Source organism: Mesocricetus auratus, unplaced genomic scaffold (assembly GCF_017639785.1).
Source record: "Mesocricetus auratus isolate SY011 unplaced genomic scaffold, BCM_Maur_2.0 Super-Scaffold_100027, whole genome shotgun sequence".
Lineage (NCBI taxonomy): Eukaryota > Metazoa > Chordata > Mammalia > Rodentia > Cricetidae > Mesocricetus > Mesocricetus auratus.
The window spans coordinates 22,136,194-22,156,641 of record NW_024429208.1 but is presented as its reverse complement, the minus strand read 5'-3'; the positions used below and the strand labels follow the sequence as shown (position 1 = coordinate 22,156,641).

The 20,448-nt window shown below is 48.5% G+C and overlaps 1 protein-coding gene across 1 annotated transcript in view; it reads right to left on the bottom strand.

Moving 5' to 3' along the window:
* Positions 1–19,284, bottom strand: part of Hkdc1 (hexokinase domain containing 1) — a 42,494-nt gene extending 23,210 nt beyond the window's left edge. The window contains exons 1-6 of the mRNA XM_040732315.1: positions 15,996–19,284; positions 10,932–11,094; positions 5,537–5,685; positions 5,337–5,456; positions 3,402–3,497; positions 1,366–1,465 (exon numbers count right to left, since the gene is read on the bottom strand). Of these exons, the coding sequence (XP_040588249.1) occupies positions 1,366–1,465; positions 3,402–3,497; positions 5,337–5,456; positions 5,537–5,685; positions 10,932–11,094; positions 15,996–16,058 (691 nt within the window). The 5' untranslated portion in view covers positions 16,059–19,284. The remainder of the gene's footprint in view (positions 1–1,365; positions 1,466–3,401; positions 3,498–5,336; positions 5,457–5,536; positions 5,686–10,931; positions 11,095–15,995) is intronic.
* Positions 19,285–20,448: the final 1,164 nt, after the last annotated feature.

Genomic DNA, 20,448 nt, shown 5'->3' with positions numbered 1-20,448 from the left:
AATGGTCCTCAGGACAGGTGCCGGGACATCTCTCAGGTCCCTTCACACTACTCACTCCTGACTCCATCAGTGGTCCTCAGGACAGGTGCGGGGACATCTCTCAGGTCTGCTCACACTATTCTCTCCTGACTCCATCAGTGGTCCTCAGGACAGGTGCGGGGACATCTCTCAGGTCTGCTCACACTATTCTCTCCTGACTCCATCAATGGTCCCCAGGAGAGGTTCATCTGATCTTTGATAGTAAATACCTTCTAAGGAATCCAGATTCCTTTGCTGAGAACAAAACCACTCCAAGGAAACACACACACCAGTACTGGGGAATGGCTGCAAATGGGTACACCTTTTTTGGATGCTTTTGGATAGGGAAAATGTTTTAAAACTAGAATGACCTGAGCTTACAAGGCTCTGAGAATTTATGGAGAAAAACCATTAAAGTACATACCTGAAGCAAGAGAGATTTTATGCCTCAGTAAAGCTGCTTTGACATTTCATTCCTCCACTCGTTTACTGATTCTCTCCCTGGCCGATACCCTGGTCTGGGTATTTTTAATGGTAATATGAAGAAATGAGACACATAAAAATGCAGACTATAACATGGTATGTGGAAAAGCTTTTCACAGACAAACGTGGGACAAAGCTCGGGCTTGAAACTCAATCTGTGAATCCAAACACAGTCACCAAGACAGACAGAGGGGACAACAGCAGGGAATCCTGTGACTGGCAAAGCCTGCCCCAATGTGAAGTGGTGGGGGGAGGTCCCTGGAAGGGTTTCAAGCTGCTCACGTAGACAGACCTCCCTTAGGGAAGCCAAGCCAAGGAATCCCTTTTGGAAAATCAGAAACTGCCCCCCACCTGCCCTGGAAGAGAAAGAGAGTACAGGAGCCAGCCCTGAGCACAGGCCCAGCACACCACACATGAAGAGACCAGAGTGGGAAGGAGGGGCAGGGGATAGAGATGGAGGAGGAAGAATGGATGGATGGAGGGAAGATGGATAGAGAATGAAGATGGATGGGATGGATGGATGGAAATGGAAGGAGAGAGGGAGAGAAGAAGGGAGGATGGATGGAAGGGAGTGAGGGAAGATAAATGGAGAAAGGGAGGATGGAAGGAGGGCTGAAGGAATGATGGGTAGAAGGAGGATGGATGAATGGATGGATGGATGGATGGACAGAAGGACAGATGGACATATGGACAGAGGGAGGACAGAAGGAAGGAGGGGAGATGGACAGACAGAAGGTTTCCTACCTCCCTGTGTTGCTTCTCCTGAAAAGTGGCAGCACCCTCCATATTTATTTAGATTTTACTCAAACTCAGCCCCAACTAGCCCCCTCTCCCACCTCGAAAACACCAAGTCCATTGAGTTACCAATGATAACACCGACTTCACAGCTGGGATCATCATAAGCACAAGTCATCATGGTCCCCACGGTGTCATTAACCAAGGCCAGGATGTCCACGTCAAGGTCCTGGTGAACACAAGGCCTCAAGGGTATCAGCAGTAGGAAGCTTTACTCCCCCACCCTCACCAAACAGTGAGCATCACTAGACAGCCTGCGAGAAACAGATTTTGTCAAGGCTCTGGGTCAAGGCTCCTGCATTGAGGAGAAGGACTTGCATAAATAAGAGGAATGTGGGGGCAGCCTCTGGTATCTACCCCGGGGGACACAGTGGAAAACACATCTGTCCCGGGGAAATGATATTTCTAAAAGAAAACACAGGGCTGGAGAGATGCCTCAGAGGGTAAGAGCACTGACTGATCTTCCAGGGGTCCTGGGTTCAATTCCCAGCAACCACATGGTAGCTCACAACCATCTACAGTGAGATCTGGTGCCCTCTTCTGGCCTGCAAACATACATGCAAATAGAATACTGAATACTGTGTACATAATAAACAACTCTTAAGCAAGGAAGGAAGGAAGGAAGGAAGGAAGGAAGGAAGGAAGGAAGGAAGGAAGGAAGGAAGGAAGGCAAGCAAGCATGCTAGTCTTGGCCAGCCAGCAAGCATGGCCTTGACCAAAACCCATCTTTCCTATATGGGTTTCCTATTCTGTCCAGTCAACTCCAGCCATTATACCAAAGTTCCTTTAAGTCTGGAGGACTGTTTTAAAGTGAGAAGAAAGGACTGGAAGGTGACACATCAAAATGTTCCTCTGGGACTGGGAGATCATAATTCAGAGTGGCACATTCTGCCACTGTTCTAGGGGCTCATTCACCAGCTCGGCCAATAACAATAGAAATGGTTCTTCTCTCACCAGGAAACAAGCAGTTTAGGTTTTAAGTGTTGCATTTGGGATTTCTTTTAAGAGCTTACTTTTGATGCTGTATAAATAATTGTAAAATATCATCCAAAGGTAGGAGTAGGAAGCAGAATAGAGAGCTAGGCCAACAAGAGTATCTTTTGGGTTCTTTGGTATTTGTATGGTTGGTTGGTTGGTTGGTGGGTGGGTAGGTGGGTTGGTTCGTTGGTGGGTTGGTGGGTTGGTTGGTTGGTGGGTGGGTAGGTGGGTTGGTTCGTTGGTGGGTTGGTGGGTTGGTTGGTTGGTGGGTGGGTGGGTTGGTTGGTAAGTTGGTGGGTTGGTTGGTAAGTTGGTGGGTTGGTTGGTAAGTTGGTGGGTTGGTTGGTGGGTGGGTGGGTTGGTTGGTAAGTTGGTGGGTTGGTTGGTAAGTTGGTGGGTTGGTTGGGTTGGTTGGTAAGTTGGTGGGTTGGTTGGTAAGTTGGTGGGTTGGTTGGTAAGTTGGTGGGTTGGTTGGTGGGTGGGTGGGTTGGTTGGTAAGTTGGTGGGTTGGTTGGTAAGTTGGTGGGTTGGTTGGTTGGTAAGTTGGTGGGTTGGTGGGTTGGTAAGTTGGTGGGTTGGTTGGTTGGTAAGTTGGTGGGTTGGTTGGTGGGTGGGTGGGTTGGTTGGTAAGTTGGTGGGTTGGTTGGTAAGTTGGTGGGTTGGTTGGTTGGTAAGTTGGTGGGTTGGTTGGTAAGTTGGTGGGTTGGTTGGTAAGTTGGTGGGTTGGTTGGTGGGTGGGTGGGTTGGTTGGTAAGTTGGTGGGTTGGTAAGTTGGTGGGTTGGTTGGTTGGTAAGTTGGTGGGTTGGTTGGTTGGTAGAACCAGGAATTGTCCCCAAGGCCTGTGCATATGCTTTGCCACCACTATATCCCAGCCCAGAGAGGAGGGAAAGTGGGGCTTAAACACAGCAACAGTCCAGTCCTCCTGAAGGGGGTGTGGTGTCTGGGGATGCAGGAATAAAAGGCTGTCCCTCTGTGGTTCTCCAGAAGGCCTGTATAACTGTGCTCATCCTCACTACAACAAGACAGCTCCAACCCCGCCCAGTTCTTCTTCCAGGCCGGTGTAGTACAAGGGCCCAAGCCCAAGAGTCAAGGTCTGGGAGGCTCCACGAGGAAGTGAGTCCCTCACCTTGTGCTTTTTCATGGCGTTGGCAAGGCGACCCACCACGTCTGTGTCCTGAACGCCCCGGGCCTTGAACTTCTTGGTCCAAGAAAGCAGGAAGCCCTGTGAGGATGTTCAGGTTAATATAAGGAGGTGTTCAGGCTGGACTGCAGCAGACAGACAGACAGCCTGTGTCCAAGTCCCCATGGGTTCCCTTCTCTATGCCCCATCACTCTGATTCTTTTGAATTTCATTTTGTTTCTAATTGATTCATAATAATAGCATGGATTTATGGGGTATAGAAGGGGCCTTCAGTACACAATGCAGTCAGAGCAATTTGCATAACCACCACAAACAGTCATGGTATTCATGGTGAGACTTACCTAGATTTCAAAAACAAGAGAGATGTGTGTAATTTGTCTTCTGTGCCTAGCTTATTACACTGCATTTAATATCTCTCCACATTCCCACAAGTGACAGAGAAGACAGTCATCCCTTTGATGACTGGATAGTATTCCATTGTATACAGGTCCCTTTCTTTATCTACTCACCAGCTGAGAGACACTTGGGTTGATTGCATATCTCACAGAGAAACTTTTAATGTTGCCTCGGGGGAATATTTTATAATTGAGACACCTTCCTTTACTCCTCTTATCTCAGTCACAGGAAGCATAATTGCTGGAGTCAGAGCCTGATTCACACACCACTGGAGCCTCGGGTTTTTCGTTTGTATAACAGAAGCACTGCCACCCACTCCCCCACCCCTGCCTCCACCTCCAGCAGCACAGGAAGGTGATCCCCTCAAAATGTCTGGAGTAGGGCACATGCAGTATGTGTATTGAATGCACAATTTGCGGGTCCCCAAACAGAACTGACATGGTGTTACCTTGTAAGAATTCCCCGGGGGAACTTAATTTCATTTATTTATTATGTATACAGTGTTCTGTCGGGATGTATGCCTGCATGCCAAAGGAGGGTACCAGATTTCATTATAGATGGTTGTGAGCCACTATGTGGTTGCCAGGAATGAACGCAGGTCCTCTGGAAGAGCAGTCAGTGCTCTTAACCTCTGAGCCATCTCTTCGGCCCCCTGGAGAACTTAATTTCAACTTGGAAACACGGTTCTCAAGTTTAATGGTCAATTACTTACAAATGGCATTTCTCACCTGGAATCACAGAAATTTCAGGCCTTTGTTTTGTTGTTTGTTTGTTTGTTTTGTTTTGTTTTTTTGAGACAAGGTTTCTCTGTAGCTTTTTGGAGCCTGCCCTGGAACTCACTCAGTAAACCAGGCTGGCCTTGAACTCACAGAGATTCACCTGCCTCTGCCTCCTGAGTTCTGGGACTAAAGGTGTGATCCATTACCACCTGACTGCAGAGGTTTTTTTGTGTGTTTGTTTCAGATCAGAAGAGAACTTGGACAGAATTTCCCAAGTCCATCCACACAGCTGGGAGCAGCTAAGCCCAAGCTCACAGACTCTAGACACCCTTTTTCCTGTCCCCTCAGTTATGGACAAAGAAAAAGAGACAGGAAGTAACTCTGGGTCTCCGGTCAGACCTCACAATCCATGAGCAGCCCCAAGATTGCTTTCTGTGCCGCACTGCCACCGTGTGGCCACTGCCGGTAACTTCTGCCTTGCTAGGCTCAGGCAACCTCCTGGCTTCACCAACAGGAGCTAGGGGCAGAGGCAGGCAGATCCCTGTGACTCTGAAGAAGCCGGGCACTCTAGTGATGTGCACTTAAGGCCCACTGCAGACCCGCTGACTACATGGTCCAGCAAGGCCTCCTGAGAGCCACCTAAGCATTCTGCCCCTGTATGCTGTGTAGGTTAAACACAGAATCAAAGCTCCGAGTCACCCAACTCTCTCTCACACACTGGCAAAAAGCAGAGGAAAGACCCACAGACCAGAATTTCACGCTGCTCCCTTGCATATGCTCACATGCCCCAACCCCCCAGTCTTACCTCCTCCAGCTTAGTCTGTCTGCAGGGAAACGAGAAGGTAAAGCCCAGGGGCAGCTTCTTATGCGTCAGATCTCTGGTTCTCATGAAATCTGCCAGGCAGTCAGCTACGTAGTCAAAGAGCTGCAGGAAAGGATGCAAGCACAGCGTTCAGGGCGCCGCCTCTGGTGGCCAGTACCCAGGCCTGTCCGTCCTGCCGGTACCTGGGTGCCATTCCCGCGGATGATTTCATTAGGCGTTGGGTAGAACTGACTCTCCATTTGGACATTCTGCTTCCCCTCTTCAGAGACCTGTACCTTCAAGACCCGAAACTTGGATCCTCCAAGATCCAGGGAAAGGAATTCCCCGTTTTCTATGAGAAACCCAAACAGTCACCATTCAGTAAAGATCTCTCCTGTGACACAAGATGGTCATACAGCAAGTGCTGAGCAACCTCACGACCCCACGGTCTGCACTGTGCAGTAGGGGGCAGAGCCGAGGTGTGAGCCTGACCCTGCTTCACTCGGCCATGCTGGAGAGAATGAGCAAGGTCAGTGGGAATAGGCACGTGTGAACCCTCTTTGTGATGGCGTCTGAGGAATGAGCCCACTCCAGCATGCTGTATCTGGGAAGAAAGCCATGGCACCGATCGCACAGGAAACTCAGATAAAGGAAGGCGTGAAGAAGAGAGGGGCGCAGTAAAGAGAGGCTAGCCTCTATACAAACTTCAGTCCTCAGGGGAACACTCCAGGAGGGGAGGGCAACAGGGACCAGATGATAGACCTTAGGGTACACCAAAGATACTTAATTGGGGGTGGGGGGCACAGTCTCTCCAACAGCACCCGGCCTGGCCCAAGAAGGATGCTTCAAAAGAAGATACAGAATGATGCAAGTTTTAGGTGAGGCGCCCCACCCTGATGACATCTACACAGGACCTTTGTCAGTGCCTTTGGTGTTGTGTGTGGGAAGTTCGCCTCCTAACAATGAAGTGTTTATGAAGACCTATCTATGCCTGAAGAGTGGTTTCATATGCCGGGTGTGTACACTGAAGAGAAATTCCATGCCCACAACCCCAAATAGCAGTGCTTGAAGTCATACAATGGCAACCTCAGCTACTGTATCTCAAGGGTCAGCTGGGCAGTCTGTCACTCCTTGGGAGCCCCCAGAGCTAACACAGAAGATCTCCAGCAGACAGCAAGCAGGAGGACAGAGAGGACGTTCACAGGCCCAGGCCCCCAAGCCGACTGCACAGAAGGGCCTGCTTTAGGGCTTCCATGAAATTCGGTGTGCCTCCTTCTCAATCCCCATGGCCTTGCATAACCAACATGTCCGCACTTTGCTCCAGAGGTTTCTCTAGTCTGGCAATCCAAGGGTTAAAGGCTGAGGCTTAGCTGGCCGGAAGTGCTGTGCAAACTGTCACTCATGTACCTCTCTGGGAACCTAGTTTGCAAGCAGCTATGACTGGAGGGGGCCTGCAACTCTGCACTTCTAAACAAGCCTCCAGCTAGCCCAGGTGTCAATCATTTATAGACCCAGGCAGCTGGATTTTGGTTTCAGTGGAAAAAGCTAGAGATTATCTCCTTTGATTAGCACTGAAGGGAGCCCCAGAGAACCATTTAAGGTCTGTTACTGGGCCAAGGAATCCAGGTACAAAATCCTACACACTTATTAAATCCATCCCCGGAAGAGCTGTGTTGTACTGGTGTGGAAGTCGTGCAAACATTCCCAGAGCACCTAACACCCTATCAGTGCCAGTTCCTGGGAGGCCAAGATGACAGGGTGTGAGCACCCTGGGGACCTTATCAGAAGTACAGTGCTAGATAGGAAAAAAAAAAAAACCGCTCTGTTGAGCAAGCACAGGAGAGGTGAGAGGGGGCGGCCAGTTCCCCATGGTGCTAAGACAAGGTAAAATGTGAAGGGGCAGCCAGGCAGGAGGAGCATGTGTCCCAGCCACAGAGGAGTGGGGGAGGGGGTACGGTGGGAGTGAGTCACAGAAGGTGACAGGGAGCCACAGAGAGAATTTATGGAAGGGAAGGCCAAATTTGGAAAAAAGGCCTCCAGCCAGAGGCGGGTAGGTTGTCCTACTGCAGAGAGGGAGGTGGCGAGCGGAGAACTCACTAGTGTCCTCCCTCTGCCCTGCATCATACCCTTATCGCTGTGTAAACACCTTGCTCCCCAGTGACTCAAGATGTCATTTCAAGGAAACCATGTGGTATGATCCCTTCCACGTGGTGTGGCTCTAACCCCAGGGGAATGACTTCCTGGACCCTGGTGGAGGGAGGCCCTGTCCAGGCTGAACAGGAGAATGGGGGTAGAAGGGTGGGGTAGGAGGTGAAGGGGGTGGGGGGAAAGAGGGGCCTTTCATAGCAATTGTTAAGAAAGCAGCCTCCCTATGTGGGGCTGCAGAAAGGGCTCAGCAGCCCTTTCTGGTAAAGCAATTGTTGCACAAGCATGAGGACCTGAATTTGATCCCCAGCACCTACGTAAAAGGCCATGCATGTCTATAATCCCATCAGTGGGAAGGCAGAGGCTGGAGGATCTCTGAGGTTTGGTGGCCATCCAATCTAGCCAGTCAGCGAGCACTAGGTTCAGTGACAGAGAAGGTAGAGAAGCAATTGAGGATATCACCTGATGTCACCTACAACCTCCCTACTCACACGCACACCTGTACTCACATGCACACACCGCAAGCATGCACAAAAGGAAGTAGCCTCCCAAGATGGGGAGGTCCTCAGAAATAGGGTTCCCTTCCCAACATCACTGCTGGGGCCTCGCTCAGTTCCTTTCCCATTTCCCACACAGTGTCCCCTAAGAGCACCCAGTGGTTAACAGATAGATTTCGGGAGACCCATATTCCCCAGAGGAAGGCTTGGGAACCACGTCTAGCAATTTCTTGGTGCATGAGACTCTTATGCCTTAGCAAGTATGAAACCTAGGTCCTGCAGCCCCAGGGCCCACCAACCTGATCTGAATGAACATTTCACCCTGAACCCCAACAAAGAGTGGAGGCATTTACTACCCCTGACACTGCCTCAAGCCCTCCCTCCCCTCTCCCCTCCAAAGAGGTAGTAAAGTAACAACCCATTGGCCCTCTTTTGAGTTCTGTGTTCTGTATGGTTCCTGTACACGCGGACACATTGATGAAACTACAAGCTTTCTCCTGAGTCTGTTTGTTGGCGTTCAGTTCAGCTAACTTAAGACTTAGTCTTCAGGGGAAGCAGACAGTCCCTTGCCTCTTCCACTGACAACCTACAAATGAATGCAATGCTCTAACTATGCCCTACTGGTGTGGACCACAGAATAGCAGTCCTAGCATTTACCAAGGGCATCTGGTCATTAGAGACTCTAGGTTCCAGGACCTAAGTGACACAGAATGGCATGGCTCTGTATCATGTATTGAGAGGTCATCAGAGGACCGTGATACAAGGTGTGCATCTCCCAGATTGAAGAATTTGAGTCTCATCTCTTAACTCTCTGAAGCAGTCCCACAGCTAACAGCCTACCCATGGCCACTTTCCCTTCCTCTGGAGCCACACCCAGTCCAGGTTAGGAGGACTTAGCCCTGGTGCTCCGTGCCACCCACACACACCCCATGACTCAGGTCAGATGACCCTGGACAACCTGTCAAGGACCACAGTTCCCGCAGCACTCGCCTCTAAGGTCAGAGGCAGAGCCCAGATTTCAAAGTAGAGTTATGACTCTTCAAATCATGTCAGTGGTTCTCAACCTGTGGGTCGAAACCCTTTGAGGGTTAAATGACCCTTTCACAGGGGTCACCTAAGACCATCAGAAAGCACAGATATTTACATTATGATTCACGTAACAGTAGCGAAATTACAGTTATGAAGTAGTAATGAAAATAATTTTATGGTTAGGGGTCACCACAACATGAGGAACTGTATTGAAGGGTTGTAGCATTAGGAAGTTAAGAACCATGTACACTGCCCACAAACACCCACCTATAAGAAAGTATGCAATGCCTCCCCCACCCAGTGCTGTCTCTTGGGCCTCTTACCTAGCAAGCCAAGCTACTTTGACCCAAGCATTGTCCCCAGAATCCTGTTAATCCAATGGAAGGCCCCAAACCTCAGTCTTTGTTCCTTCCATAGCTCTAAGACTCTGAGCACTGACACCCTGAAACTAGGAAGACCTAGCAACAGCAGTCACCCCATGATGTTCTCAGAGGAGCAAATGACAGAGAGACCCTAGTGTCCCACAATGGCATTGTGTGCTCAAGAAAAAGCAGGAGAGCTGGGTAGGAGCTCATGGGTCCTTCCAGAGAGCACTGGGCAGTGGTGGTTGGAAAATAAAGTGCTCCCCGCCCAGTCCGCAGCCTATTCACTGGCTCATAGGCCTATGCTAGAGCACATGCAAAGGGGAATTAAGGTTGCAGGATGCAGGCAGAATCAGAATTGTCATCAACTGACCTTTCTGTTGAGAGACCGGCCTGGATTATCTCAGTGGGCTGACGTAATAGGAGGACCTTTATATACAGAAGACAAGGCAAGGGCAAAGATCTGAAGACACATTGTTGGCTTTGAGGATGGAGATAGAGCAAGGAATGTGGGTGCTTCTAGAAACTAGAAAAGGCAAGAAACAGTTTTGCCTTAACTGCGCCCCAGTCTCCAGGAGGAATGCAGCCCTGCTTGACAACTTGTGTTAAGCCCAGTGGAAGTTTTCAAACTTCTGACTTGCTGAAGTATGGCTGAATATCTATTGTGTTAATCCACAAAGTCTCTAGGAACATGTTTAGGAGCTGCTACAGGTGGACAGAGCTTATGCTCGGGCCAACATGGAGCCAGGTCTTAGTGGAGAGTACTGGAATCATCATCTGGATCTGTATAGACTACATCAGAGTTCCCGGGCTCATCCCCAAGAACAGAACAGCCACAGGGACCCAAGATGGAGGAGCTGACAACTCGGCTCAGTGATAAAGACTTGTCCAGCATGGCCAAGGCCCTGGGTTTGATATCCAGTCCAGTATGTGGATAGGCCAACTCTCTCATCTCACAGATGGACAAAGAAGGCTAAGCACTGATTGAAGTCACTAAGGTGTGACAGAGCTGGGCCCAGGTCCAGGTTCTTGGATAGCTATTTCGTATTATTTCACCACACACTTCCTTTCACTACTTACTATTTCTGGCCTGGATTCTGGAGGCTGAGGACAGAAGGCCACATACCATTCATTCAACATGTGTGTCAGGGACGGGTGTTTGGTAAGTGCTCAGAACAATGTGGTAACGAAACCCTGGCTTCTGGAGACTGTCACCCACAACTGTGACAAGGGCTCTGACAAGCCCCTATCTCAGTGTCGGGACACTTCCTAGAGAGAGGCAGTGATTGGTCTTGGAGCTGCCCCTGGAAAATTAAGGTGGCACTCACAGGAGTTTCTGAGGGACTCTGCAGCAGGGGGCACCTAGAATGAGCGAGGTCACAGAGGGCAGAAGGATATCCAAGAGCCTCTGCCTGAGGGCCCCAAAGTGTTCAGTTAGCAGGGCTGAGGCAGAGAGAGGAGGGGAGGTTGGAGAGAGACAAGGGCAAGCAATAGGTTATCCATCAACTTAGATGCTGGTATGGGAAGGGAGGGAAGGGGTTCTGGTGATCCTGAACCCCACTCACCTGAGCCATCTGGAATGGCCCTGACGAATGTGGGCAGCATCTTTACTGACGCGGTGGGGTTGGTGTCCTTCCCCAGGCCTTTCTCCATCTCAGCCTGGAACCGGGTCATGATGTCCACGAGGGTCTCATCTGAGAGCCGCATGTGATACAGGAACCTGTCCACCTGGAACAGATGCTGGGTTGGCCAGGGTTGGCTCCTGGGGGTGCTTGCCCTCCCAGCTGAGGCTGTGAACTCCCAGTACTACTGAGAACTCCGTACTCTGGGGACAGCTTGTCATGTGCACTCCTGTGGCTCCTTACCTGTACCTCATCAGCTGAGGACAAGGCAGGGAGGTGGGAGGAAGGAAGGGGAGACTGAGATGGGACAGACTGATTTCTCTGAAGGGCAAACTGAGGAAGAAGTGCTTCCCCGTTACAGTGGGGGGGGGGTTGGGCATCTAATCCCAATTCCACTTGGGCATCTAATCCCTTGTACCACTGTCTCTCCAATGGAAGATTAGTTATACCTCAAATCTAAGGTTGCCATACTTCTTTTTTGTTTGTTTGCTTGGAGACAGTTTCACTATACAGCCATGTAGACAAGGGTAGCCTAGAATTTGCTAAGTTGCCCAGGTTGGCCTCAAACTAGCGATCCTCCTGACTCTGCCTCCTGAGTGGGATTGCAGGTATGTGTCACCATGCTTGGCTTACCATGGAAGCTTTCTTGCATCCAGCCGATACATCCGAACCTGTCTCTTTGCTTATTGGCTAACATGAAGCTTAGAACTAGGCTTGACTGACAACTGTAATCTCTAAATTTCTATTTAACTGAGGTAGTGATACTGTCCTAATGCAGATAGAGTTTTGCTTTGCTTTTTGAAACCGAGGCTCACTAATTGGAAGTCTAATTTTTAAAGTCACATCAAAGACTGGCATGGTGGTACATGTCTGTAATTCTAGCACATAGGAGGTAGAGGGGGAGCATCAGGAGCCCAAAGCCATCGTTGGCGATATAGGCCAGCTTGGGTTACATGTGCCTCAAAAATACAAAAACAAGTCATGTCAACTTGTTATTGGGAACAGGATGCCATTTAAGTAGTCAGGATTGAGGCAGTGGGCCACTGCCCCAATGCGGGATGTTATAAAAATCACTGCAGTGTATTCCATTGCCTTGATGGTAACATTTCACATTAGGGATGGCAGTGAAGTCTCTTAGTCAATTGCTGATGACAGTGTGAATTCTCAGGCTCATGAGAATGGATTATGGATAGGCAGGAGGAAATAGCCTGCTGCATTTACCGGGTACCATCTCCTCCTCCCATCCAGGTCCCAAAGGAGGCCCGACTCCAGGAACACTCCTAGAAGGAGAACACTATCCAAGTCAAAGAACATGTGCTTCTTTCTTCAAAGCATTGTGCGTGTCACCCCATCAACCCTCCATGACACTTTAAGATGTCTAGATAAGGGCAAATTTCAATCCCTAGCTGAGAGATGAGGAAGGCAAAGATCAGAGCCCTGATAGCATAACAGAACTGGACTACTGCCCTCCATAGGTACACCCACAAGCCCCACAGATTAACCATACCAAAAAGTGCTCTATTCTGGGCACAAGTGTTAGTCCTCTTTAGCTGGGTCTCAGAGGACAGAAGGACCCAATCAAGAGGCCCAGGATAGTGAAATGGCCCCATGACTCTGGGGTCTGGGTGGAGGTAAAAAGAGTCCAGAAAACTATCAGAGGCCCCCAACAAAAAAAGGACAATGGAGCTTTCAGCATATTTGAGATGGGATGTAACCATGTCATGCTTCATTAGGGCTTCCTGCTCGGCTTTTGATGACTAATTGGTTGGCACGAATGGAGAAAACTGGGTAGAAAGGACATGACCCAAGTAATTGGGTCAGAGGAAGGATGGAATGCTCTATGTAGGAACTCAACTTAGTCCTGCCAAAACCCCCAGAGGGAGCCCTAAGTCTACTGCTTCACCTGAACATAAAGAACTTCTCCAGACATCCACAGACTGCCATCTCATGTAAGACTGGGGAGCACATGGGTAGGCTACCATCTCATGTAAGACTGGGGAGCACATGGGTAGGCTACCATCTCATATAAGACATGGGGGAGCACATGGGTAGGCTACCATCTCATGTAAGACATGGGGGAGCACATGGGTAGGCTACCATCTCATATAAGACATGGGGGAGCACATGGGTAGGCTACCATCTCATGTAAGACATGGGGGAGCACATGGGTAGGCTACCATCTCATATAAGACATGGGGGAGCACATGGGTAAGACGAAACTGTCATTAGCACCTCAAGTCACTGCTGCTCTTTCAGTGAGCATGAGTCAGTCACACAAGAAAGAATGTCAACTTAGCGAGTTCTTGTTTATTCTTTGTATCGTCCTAAAACAGTAGCGAGGAGGGAGGGAGACACATGTTGGGACACAAAAGAAAAAGTACTATCTTCAATCCAGACAGGTGATCTGGAGGCTGTGTAAATGAGACACATGTACTAGGCACAAGAACATGAGTGGCAGGAGCCCAGGCCACTTCCTGAGATTTCCAACCAAAAGGAGAGCTGACCAGCTTTAGAGAGAGCAGATGTCAAGCCTACTCAGTTACAGGAGGAAGGGGCCTGAAAGACCACTCAGTCCAAAGGTCTCATACCCGAATTGAATCATAAACAGGTTCCACACTTTGAACTACTGGTTTCTCTTCTGAAATTTTATTCTCAGAAATTTACCCCAAATAATAACAAATATATGCCACTGTTCATTGTAGTGATTTTTTCCACTGAGGGAACTTGGTTTGTATGTTGGGTTAAACCAGAAAGCCATTTCAAGGGAGAACCCGAATATTCTTGCTTTAATATAGTAATATTATAATTGTTAATGTTTCTGAAAGCTTCCAAATAACCAACAAGAGGGAAAAGTGAAATGCTGTAGGGCACATCTGCCTAGTGAACCGTGAGGAAGACACGGAAGGTGATCATGAAGATGATGGAGAAGTGGGTACAGAGACCATCAGAGCTGATGCACAAGGCACGCCAACCCAACTGCAAAGCACACGCCATGAGCAGAGCTGCCACAGAACACGCGGGAGACTGAGGGCTCAGGGAACCTAGAGGTGAGAGTCAGGTGAACATCTCCACACTTTTGCAGTGTTGACTTACTAAACTGTAAACACACACACACACACACACACACACACACACACACACACACACACACTGGAGCCCAATCTGCCCTGTTCTTATGAATGAACCATGTATGAGTCAGTGACCAGGTCCAACCCCAGCATTATCAATAGGTCAAATATGTCAATATATTGACCTGGAAACGAATGTCAGACAGTGGCCTTCTTTTGGTCTTAATGTCTTTCTGAGATTTCCAAACATGGTTCAAGGGTCTGATGAGTCATCTTTGCAGGCAAGCATGTCCCAAGACCTTGACAATTCCAAGCAGGAAGTGTGCAAACTGTCGGGCAGGAAGCACTGAGAGAATTACCACTCAGATGATGCACTTTGCCTTGTGACAGGTCGTTTTTGACCTGTGGAGGAATGTCCTCCAAGCTGTGACTCAGACCAACTACAAACCAGTGGGCCCGCAAGCCAAGGGACCTGCTGGTTCCTTGCTTAGGGTGACTTCCAAGGATTCCTGACTCTCTTACTTTCCATGGTGAGGGAAGCAACTCAACCCAGGAATTGACTAAACGCTGGCACTTCTTCCAGAAGGATCTGGCATATATCAATGGAGCCTGTGCTTGGGTTGGTGGACTAATAATGTGCTCCAGAGTAGTCTCAGGCCAGAACAAGAGGACAGGTGCTATAAAGAGTCAAGGATATGAAGTGACTTTGCAAACTGAAGGTTCCAAAGTTTCAAAGATTCCCCTTAAGGGTGGCATCTCTACCAAGCAGGCAGAAACAGAAAGTGAGCTCTGAAGCAGGGCTGCAGAGGACTTTACACTCCTCAAGCAGTCAGCAGAGGGCTCTGCGAATCCAGTCAACAATGACAGAATGAAACAACTGTTAAAGCAGAGGGTCTCACCCTGCCTTCAGCTTGCAGCTGGCTCTCCCAGGAATACATTAGAGGGAGTGTGCTCACCAGCACAGGAGGCTACAAGGGACCACATTCCCTGTTTTACATTTCGAAAAGCATTTTGAAGGCTACAGGAAGGATCTGCCAATCTCAGCTGGATCCTTGCTTAACTTTTAATGCCCAGGTGACCTTGGCGGAGTCCAACTGCCAAGAGGACTGCTGTTTCTATCTGTTGAGATGCCACAGGCCTCCTCCTTGCAGCTGGCAGCAGCCAGTGAGTGTGACTAGTGAGACAGGCTGGGCTCCTTCTAGCCGCCAGGAGAGAGTCCCGATCTCATCAGTCAACTATGGCCCAATTTGATTTTGCAGACTAGAACCTGGGGCAAAATAGCCAAAAGTCCTCACCATTAATAGGACACCACTGGCCAATAGCACATGCTAAAAAAATTACAAATGTATTAAAAGTTACATCCTAGTCATGCCTAATGGCATGACCTTGTAATTCTAGGTACTTGGGAGGCTGAGGCAGTAGTCTGAGACTAGTGTGGGCTACATAATGAGACCCTGTCTCAAAATAATCAAATAAAACCCACATTCCTCTTGGTGCCTTTATTTTATGTGATTTCAAACAAACAAATAATTAGATGCACTTTTAAAAGTTCTGATTCCTTACAAATGACTCACCTCCATTGTGACCTTGTCCCTCAATTGACCATAAAGTTCTTTGAGCTTTCTAAAGAATTCCACATCCCCTATTTGTCAAGAGGTTTGACTGAAAGCCAACACTTGGGACAGTAAGAAATATAGGAGGCTCACTACCTCTTTCCCTCTGAGACTTCCAATGCTATTGTCTCCCAGTATCTTTTCTAGTAAGGTCTCTTAAATACTTTTTTCTTTCCATGCTGAGGCTTGAACCCAGGATGTCACACGAACTAAGCAAGCAGCCAGCCACTAGAATTACCCTACCCCCTGCGCCTTCATCCCTTTTGATATTGAGCGGGAGTCAGTTGAGTCTGTCAGTGTAGATGGCCGGACACCTCAGCCCTTACCTTCTTGATCTGATCCTCCTTCAGCTTGGTGAAGTAAAATGCCATCAAGTGTACTGCAAACATGTTTCCCGAGTTTGGTTGTTCCTGAGACAGGCAGAGATTTCCGTACAGTCACTGCCCTCCTCTGTGGAGTGCTGCAACCTCTCGTTCAGGCCGGGAGCTGGGTGCTAGAACTAAATACTTCCAGCTGCTCGGTTCAATGATTAAACTTTACCCGTCTCTGGTCCCTCCCTCTGCCACACACGATTGTCTAACAGGAGGCTCTGGTGGGAGCTGCGGGCCAGCTGAGGGGAAGGCTGAAAATTGATGGGTTGACTATTTGAGAAACTAGACACCACAAAATCTTGTTGCCAAGCAACACATTCACACCAATGCTTCAAGCCTGCTCAGTCAAGGGAAATCTTGTGAGGAGTTGGGGGGCAAAACAAATTCAACTTTAGGCAGTGGGACTATTCTGTAGGTAAATCCCAGTCCCGGGGTTCCTCTCTTTTCTTCAGCAAGCCAACAGAACTGCTGACTCCCAGTCCTTCTGAAGCACCATCTTAATGGGGACTGAGTGTGTCCTGGTCCTGCAGATTCCAGAAACACTGAGACAGTTCCTCTACCGAAGCAGATAAGCCTTTAGCTTGGTTAATGAAAAACAGTCAATACTTGACAGTGGTAAATCAGACAGCCTTTATTCCACAGGGAGTAACTTGGGGCTGGGCAGGGAGGTGTTGAGATAATGGAAGCCAGCAGGCCTCACTGGAGTGCTGCCGCAGACACTAAAGTTATGGGTGGGAAGGATGTGTTGCCAGGGAGACACCTGAGTCCACTGTCCACCCCCTCATCATACATGATGTCAGAAGGATCTGACATGCAGGAACAAAAACCTTTTGCACTCCTCCCACTGGCTGGCTAGTGAATTGAGTAAGACCAGCTGCCAGGCACAGGAAGCTTCATTAGTCCATCCTATAGATGAGAAAGGTGGCCCTGAACTAGGTGACTTACTCGAAATCACACTTGTAAATGCTTCCGCTGGGAAGCAGCCCCAGAACCGATTCCAGAGCCTAACTCCTGACTCACACAAACTCCTCTTCCTCTGCCCAATACTTATCTGGTAACTAAGACTCTATTGGGATGAGTTTTAGCTAGCCCCCAAACTAAACACAAGGCAGGACTTCAAAAGACCCTTCCCAGTAGGGCAAGGGGTTTCTTGAAAAACAAATCCTTGACTCTACTCTCCCAAACACTAAGAGAATGTGCTGTGGCCAGGTGGTAGTGGGCCACACCTTTAATCCCAGCACTTGGAAGACAGAGGCAGGCAGATTTCTGGGAGTTTGAGGCCAGCCGGGTCTACAGAGTGAGTTCCAGGACAGGCTCCAAAGCCACAGAGAAACCCTGTCTCAAAGAGAATGTGCTGTAAAGTTAACAGCTGACTAGATGGCTGCAGGCACCCCAGGGTCTTGTCTCCCACTGTCCAGGTGACCTCTGAATAAGCTGGGTCACCCTGGTTAGCTTATAGCCCTAGCTTTGTCTGATTTTATACTGCAAAATCTAACCAATCAAAAAAATGGCTGACCACTGCTCAAGCAGGAACCTTACAGCTGCCTCTCCAGAAACCACCAGAAGTCTGGCCCAGGGCAGTCTTGAGTAAACGATTACATACTTTCCACAGACTGACATAACTCCCTCCCTGATGGAGAAACCTCGACCCTTTCTGTCTGTTTACCCCCAAACCATGACTTTTAGCTCCTTTGCTTATCGCATAAGCAAACAAAAGGTTAACCTTCAGTTTCCACTCACTCCCCAAAATGTATAACTGCTGGAATTCAGAAACAGTCTTGGACAACATCCTGGGCAGGCTGCCTGTCCAGGAAGGATACTGTTACCTTAACTTCCCTCTTAAGTGCCTGTGGCAACAACTGATATCATTCACCCCAGGCTGGGATATCAGGTTAGGACGGGCAGTGGGCAGAAGGAAACCAACCCTTCAGAGGCCTCTGCAGTCTCCAGTTGCCTATGAGGTAGACAGGCAGGCAGCCTATGGAAACTGACCGAGACAAAGGACACTAGGCTGCCCCTGTTACATGGCACAGCATCTCACCTAAGCGCATCGGCATCTACCTTCCTGGTGTCAGCTAGCTGAGTAACCCAAGAGGTTTAAAGATCATCTGCATCCAGAGTGATCTAGACAGACCCTTTATTTTACAGTACCAAGATAAAATAGCTGGGTCAGCTTGCTGTTTTCTCATCGACTAGCCCTTGGTATGTTTCCCCCATGTTAAAGCTCTATGTAGCTAGTCTAAAATGTCTGGGTGTCAAGTTGTGGATTTTGCTTAAGGACATATGTGAGTGCTGTACCCGTTATAGTTAAGACGTATCATCCATTTGACCCAGTACCTCAACACAGGAAGTAAAGTTCTCTGTACACATGTCCATTTCCACTAAAGTCTGCTTTAATCCACATGGCCTCATCTAAGCTCAAAGTAACATCTTCTGGCTGCCCTTTAGGTACTGAGCCTGACAGGAGGTCTGGACAGGCCAATAAACAGTCCTACTTAGGACACACGTGGAGTTTAGGAGGTGCTCTACAGTACTAACTCCTACAGCAATGACCACATTCTCCATTTTACAGATGGAGGAGAGCCACAGAGCCTGGCTGGTATTTGGTGGAGCAGAACTTCAAACACAGGCAGTCTGGCACCAGAGCACAGGGAATCCTGAGGACTTGTCTAGAATCACAGCCCTGGCTCAGCAGTGGCAAGTGCACAGACCCTGGTTCTCCCTCTGGCTCTCTCTTCCCTCGAGGTGAAGGGCCAAGGCCATATCTTCACAACCACCCTGGTGGTCACTCTGACAAGGGAGGCAAATCACAGCAAAGGAGTGTAGCTTACACTAGGCACACCAGAATCATCACCTGACTGAAGTCTTCTCAAGGCTGGGGACCCCTCCCAAAATCCCCATTCCATTTCATCCCAAGGTCCCTGAGAAAAATAAAATTTATATAGCCTTTTCCGTCTATTCAGAAAAATACAACCATAAGCCATGAGAAAGGTACCAGTTCTATTTATATAATTATCGGCAGTCAGGAATGTTGTCAAATTTTTGCTACTGGCTGAGTATAGTACAGCATGACTTTTGTCCCAGCACTCAATAGGCAGAGGCAGTTGGACATCTATCAGTTGAGCACAGATTGGTCTACATAGTTCCAGACTAGCTAGGCTACACAGAGACCCCTGTCTCAAAAAATAAATAATAGGGCTGGAGAGATGGCTCAGAAGTTAAGAGCACTGGTTGTTCTTCCAAAGGTCCCGAGTTCAATTCCCAACAACCACATGATGGCTCACAACCATCTGTAATGAGATCTGGTGCACTCTTCTGGCCTGCAGGCAGAAACTGTATACATAATAAATAAATAAATCCAAACAAATAAAATTGTCCTTGCTATTAAAAAAAACACACTGTGAAGTCTACACTATGTTTCTTTCAATGTAAGCAATGTAAGTCCAAAATTAAACTGTTCATAGCACAAATTAATCTGACCAATTGACATTTTGCTAGCTGCACAAGAATGTGTAAGAGCACACGTCTGGAAACCAATGCGGAAACTTCCAAACTCCACCACCAAGACTGCCTACTGTGTCTTCATGGGAGTAATCACAAATGAAGCCAATGTTCAGCAGCTTCCTAGAGAATGATACCAGACCAGTTACTCACCTAGAAGGGAAGGAATGCATAGGACGAAGTTAATCCACAACCCCTTTCAAATCATAATTGAATATCTGCAAGACATGACAAACCATTCCAGGAAATGCTATTCATAGGGCAGAAGACAACCAGCCTGCAAAAGCAAATGAGACTTCTGATTAGACATTGCATAAACCCAAGTGCACAGGGATGGAGACACAGCTCAGGGTGGAAAAGCCCTGTGCTCTTTCAGAGGACCTGGGTTCAATTCCCAGCACCCACATGCAGCTCACAACTGTCACTCTAGTCCCAGGGAATCTAACGCCCTCTTCTGGCTTCCAGGGGCAGCAGGCATGAACATGATACATAGACATATATACAAGCAGAATATCCATACACATAAGTAAACATTTAAAAACAAAACCAAAATAAAATTAAAAACAACAAAAGTCAAAGTCATAGAGAAGAGCCCACTGGCCACACAAAGAATTGAAATCTGTCAAAAGACTGTTCCTTGTGCTTGAAGTGACCCTCTTTGGTTCCTGTTTGTCTGGTTTTTCATTTTTCCAGACAGGGTTTCTCTGTGTAACAGACTTAGCTGTCCTAGAACTCACTTTGTAGACCAGGCTGGTCTCGAACTCAGAGATCTGCCTGCCTGCCTCCTCAGTGCTGGGATTAAAGGTGTGCAGCACCACTGCCTGACTCTACTGTTACTTTTTAAACCTCCAGGTTTCCTGCCACATCCAGTGAGAATGAAGTGTTGTCCTGGTTTGGTGGTACATTG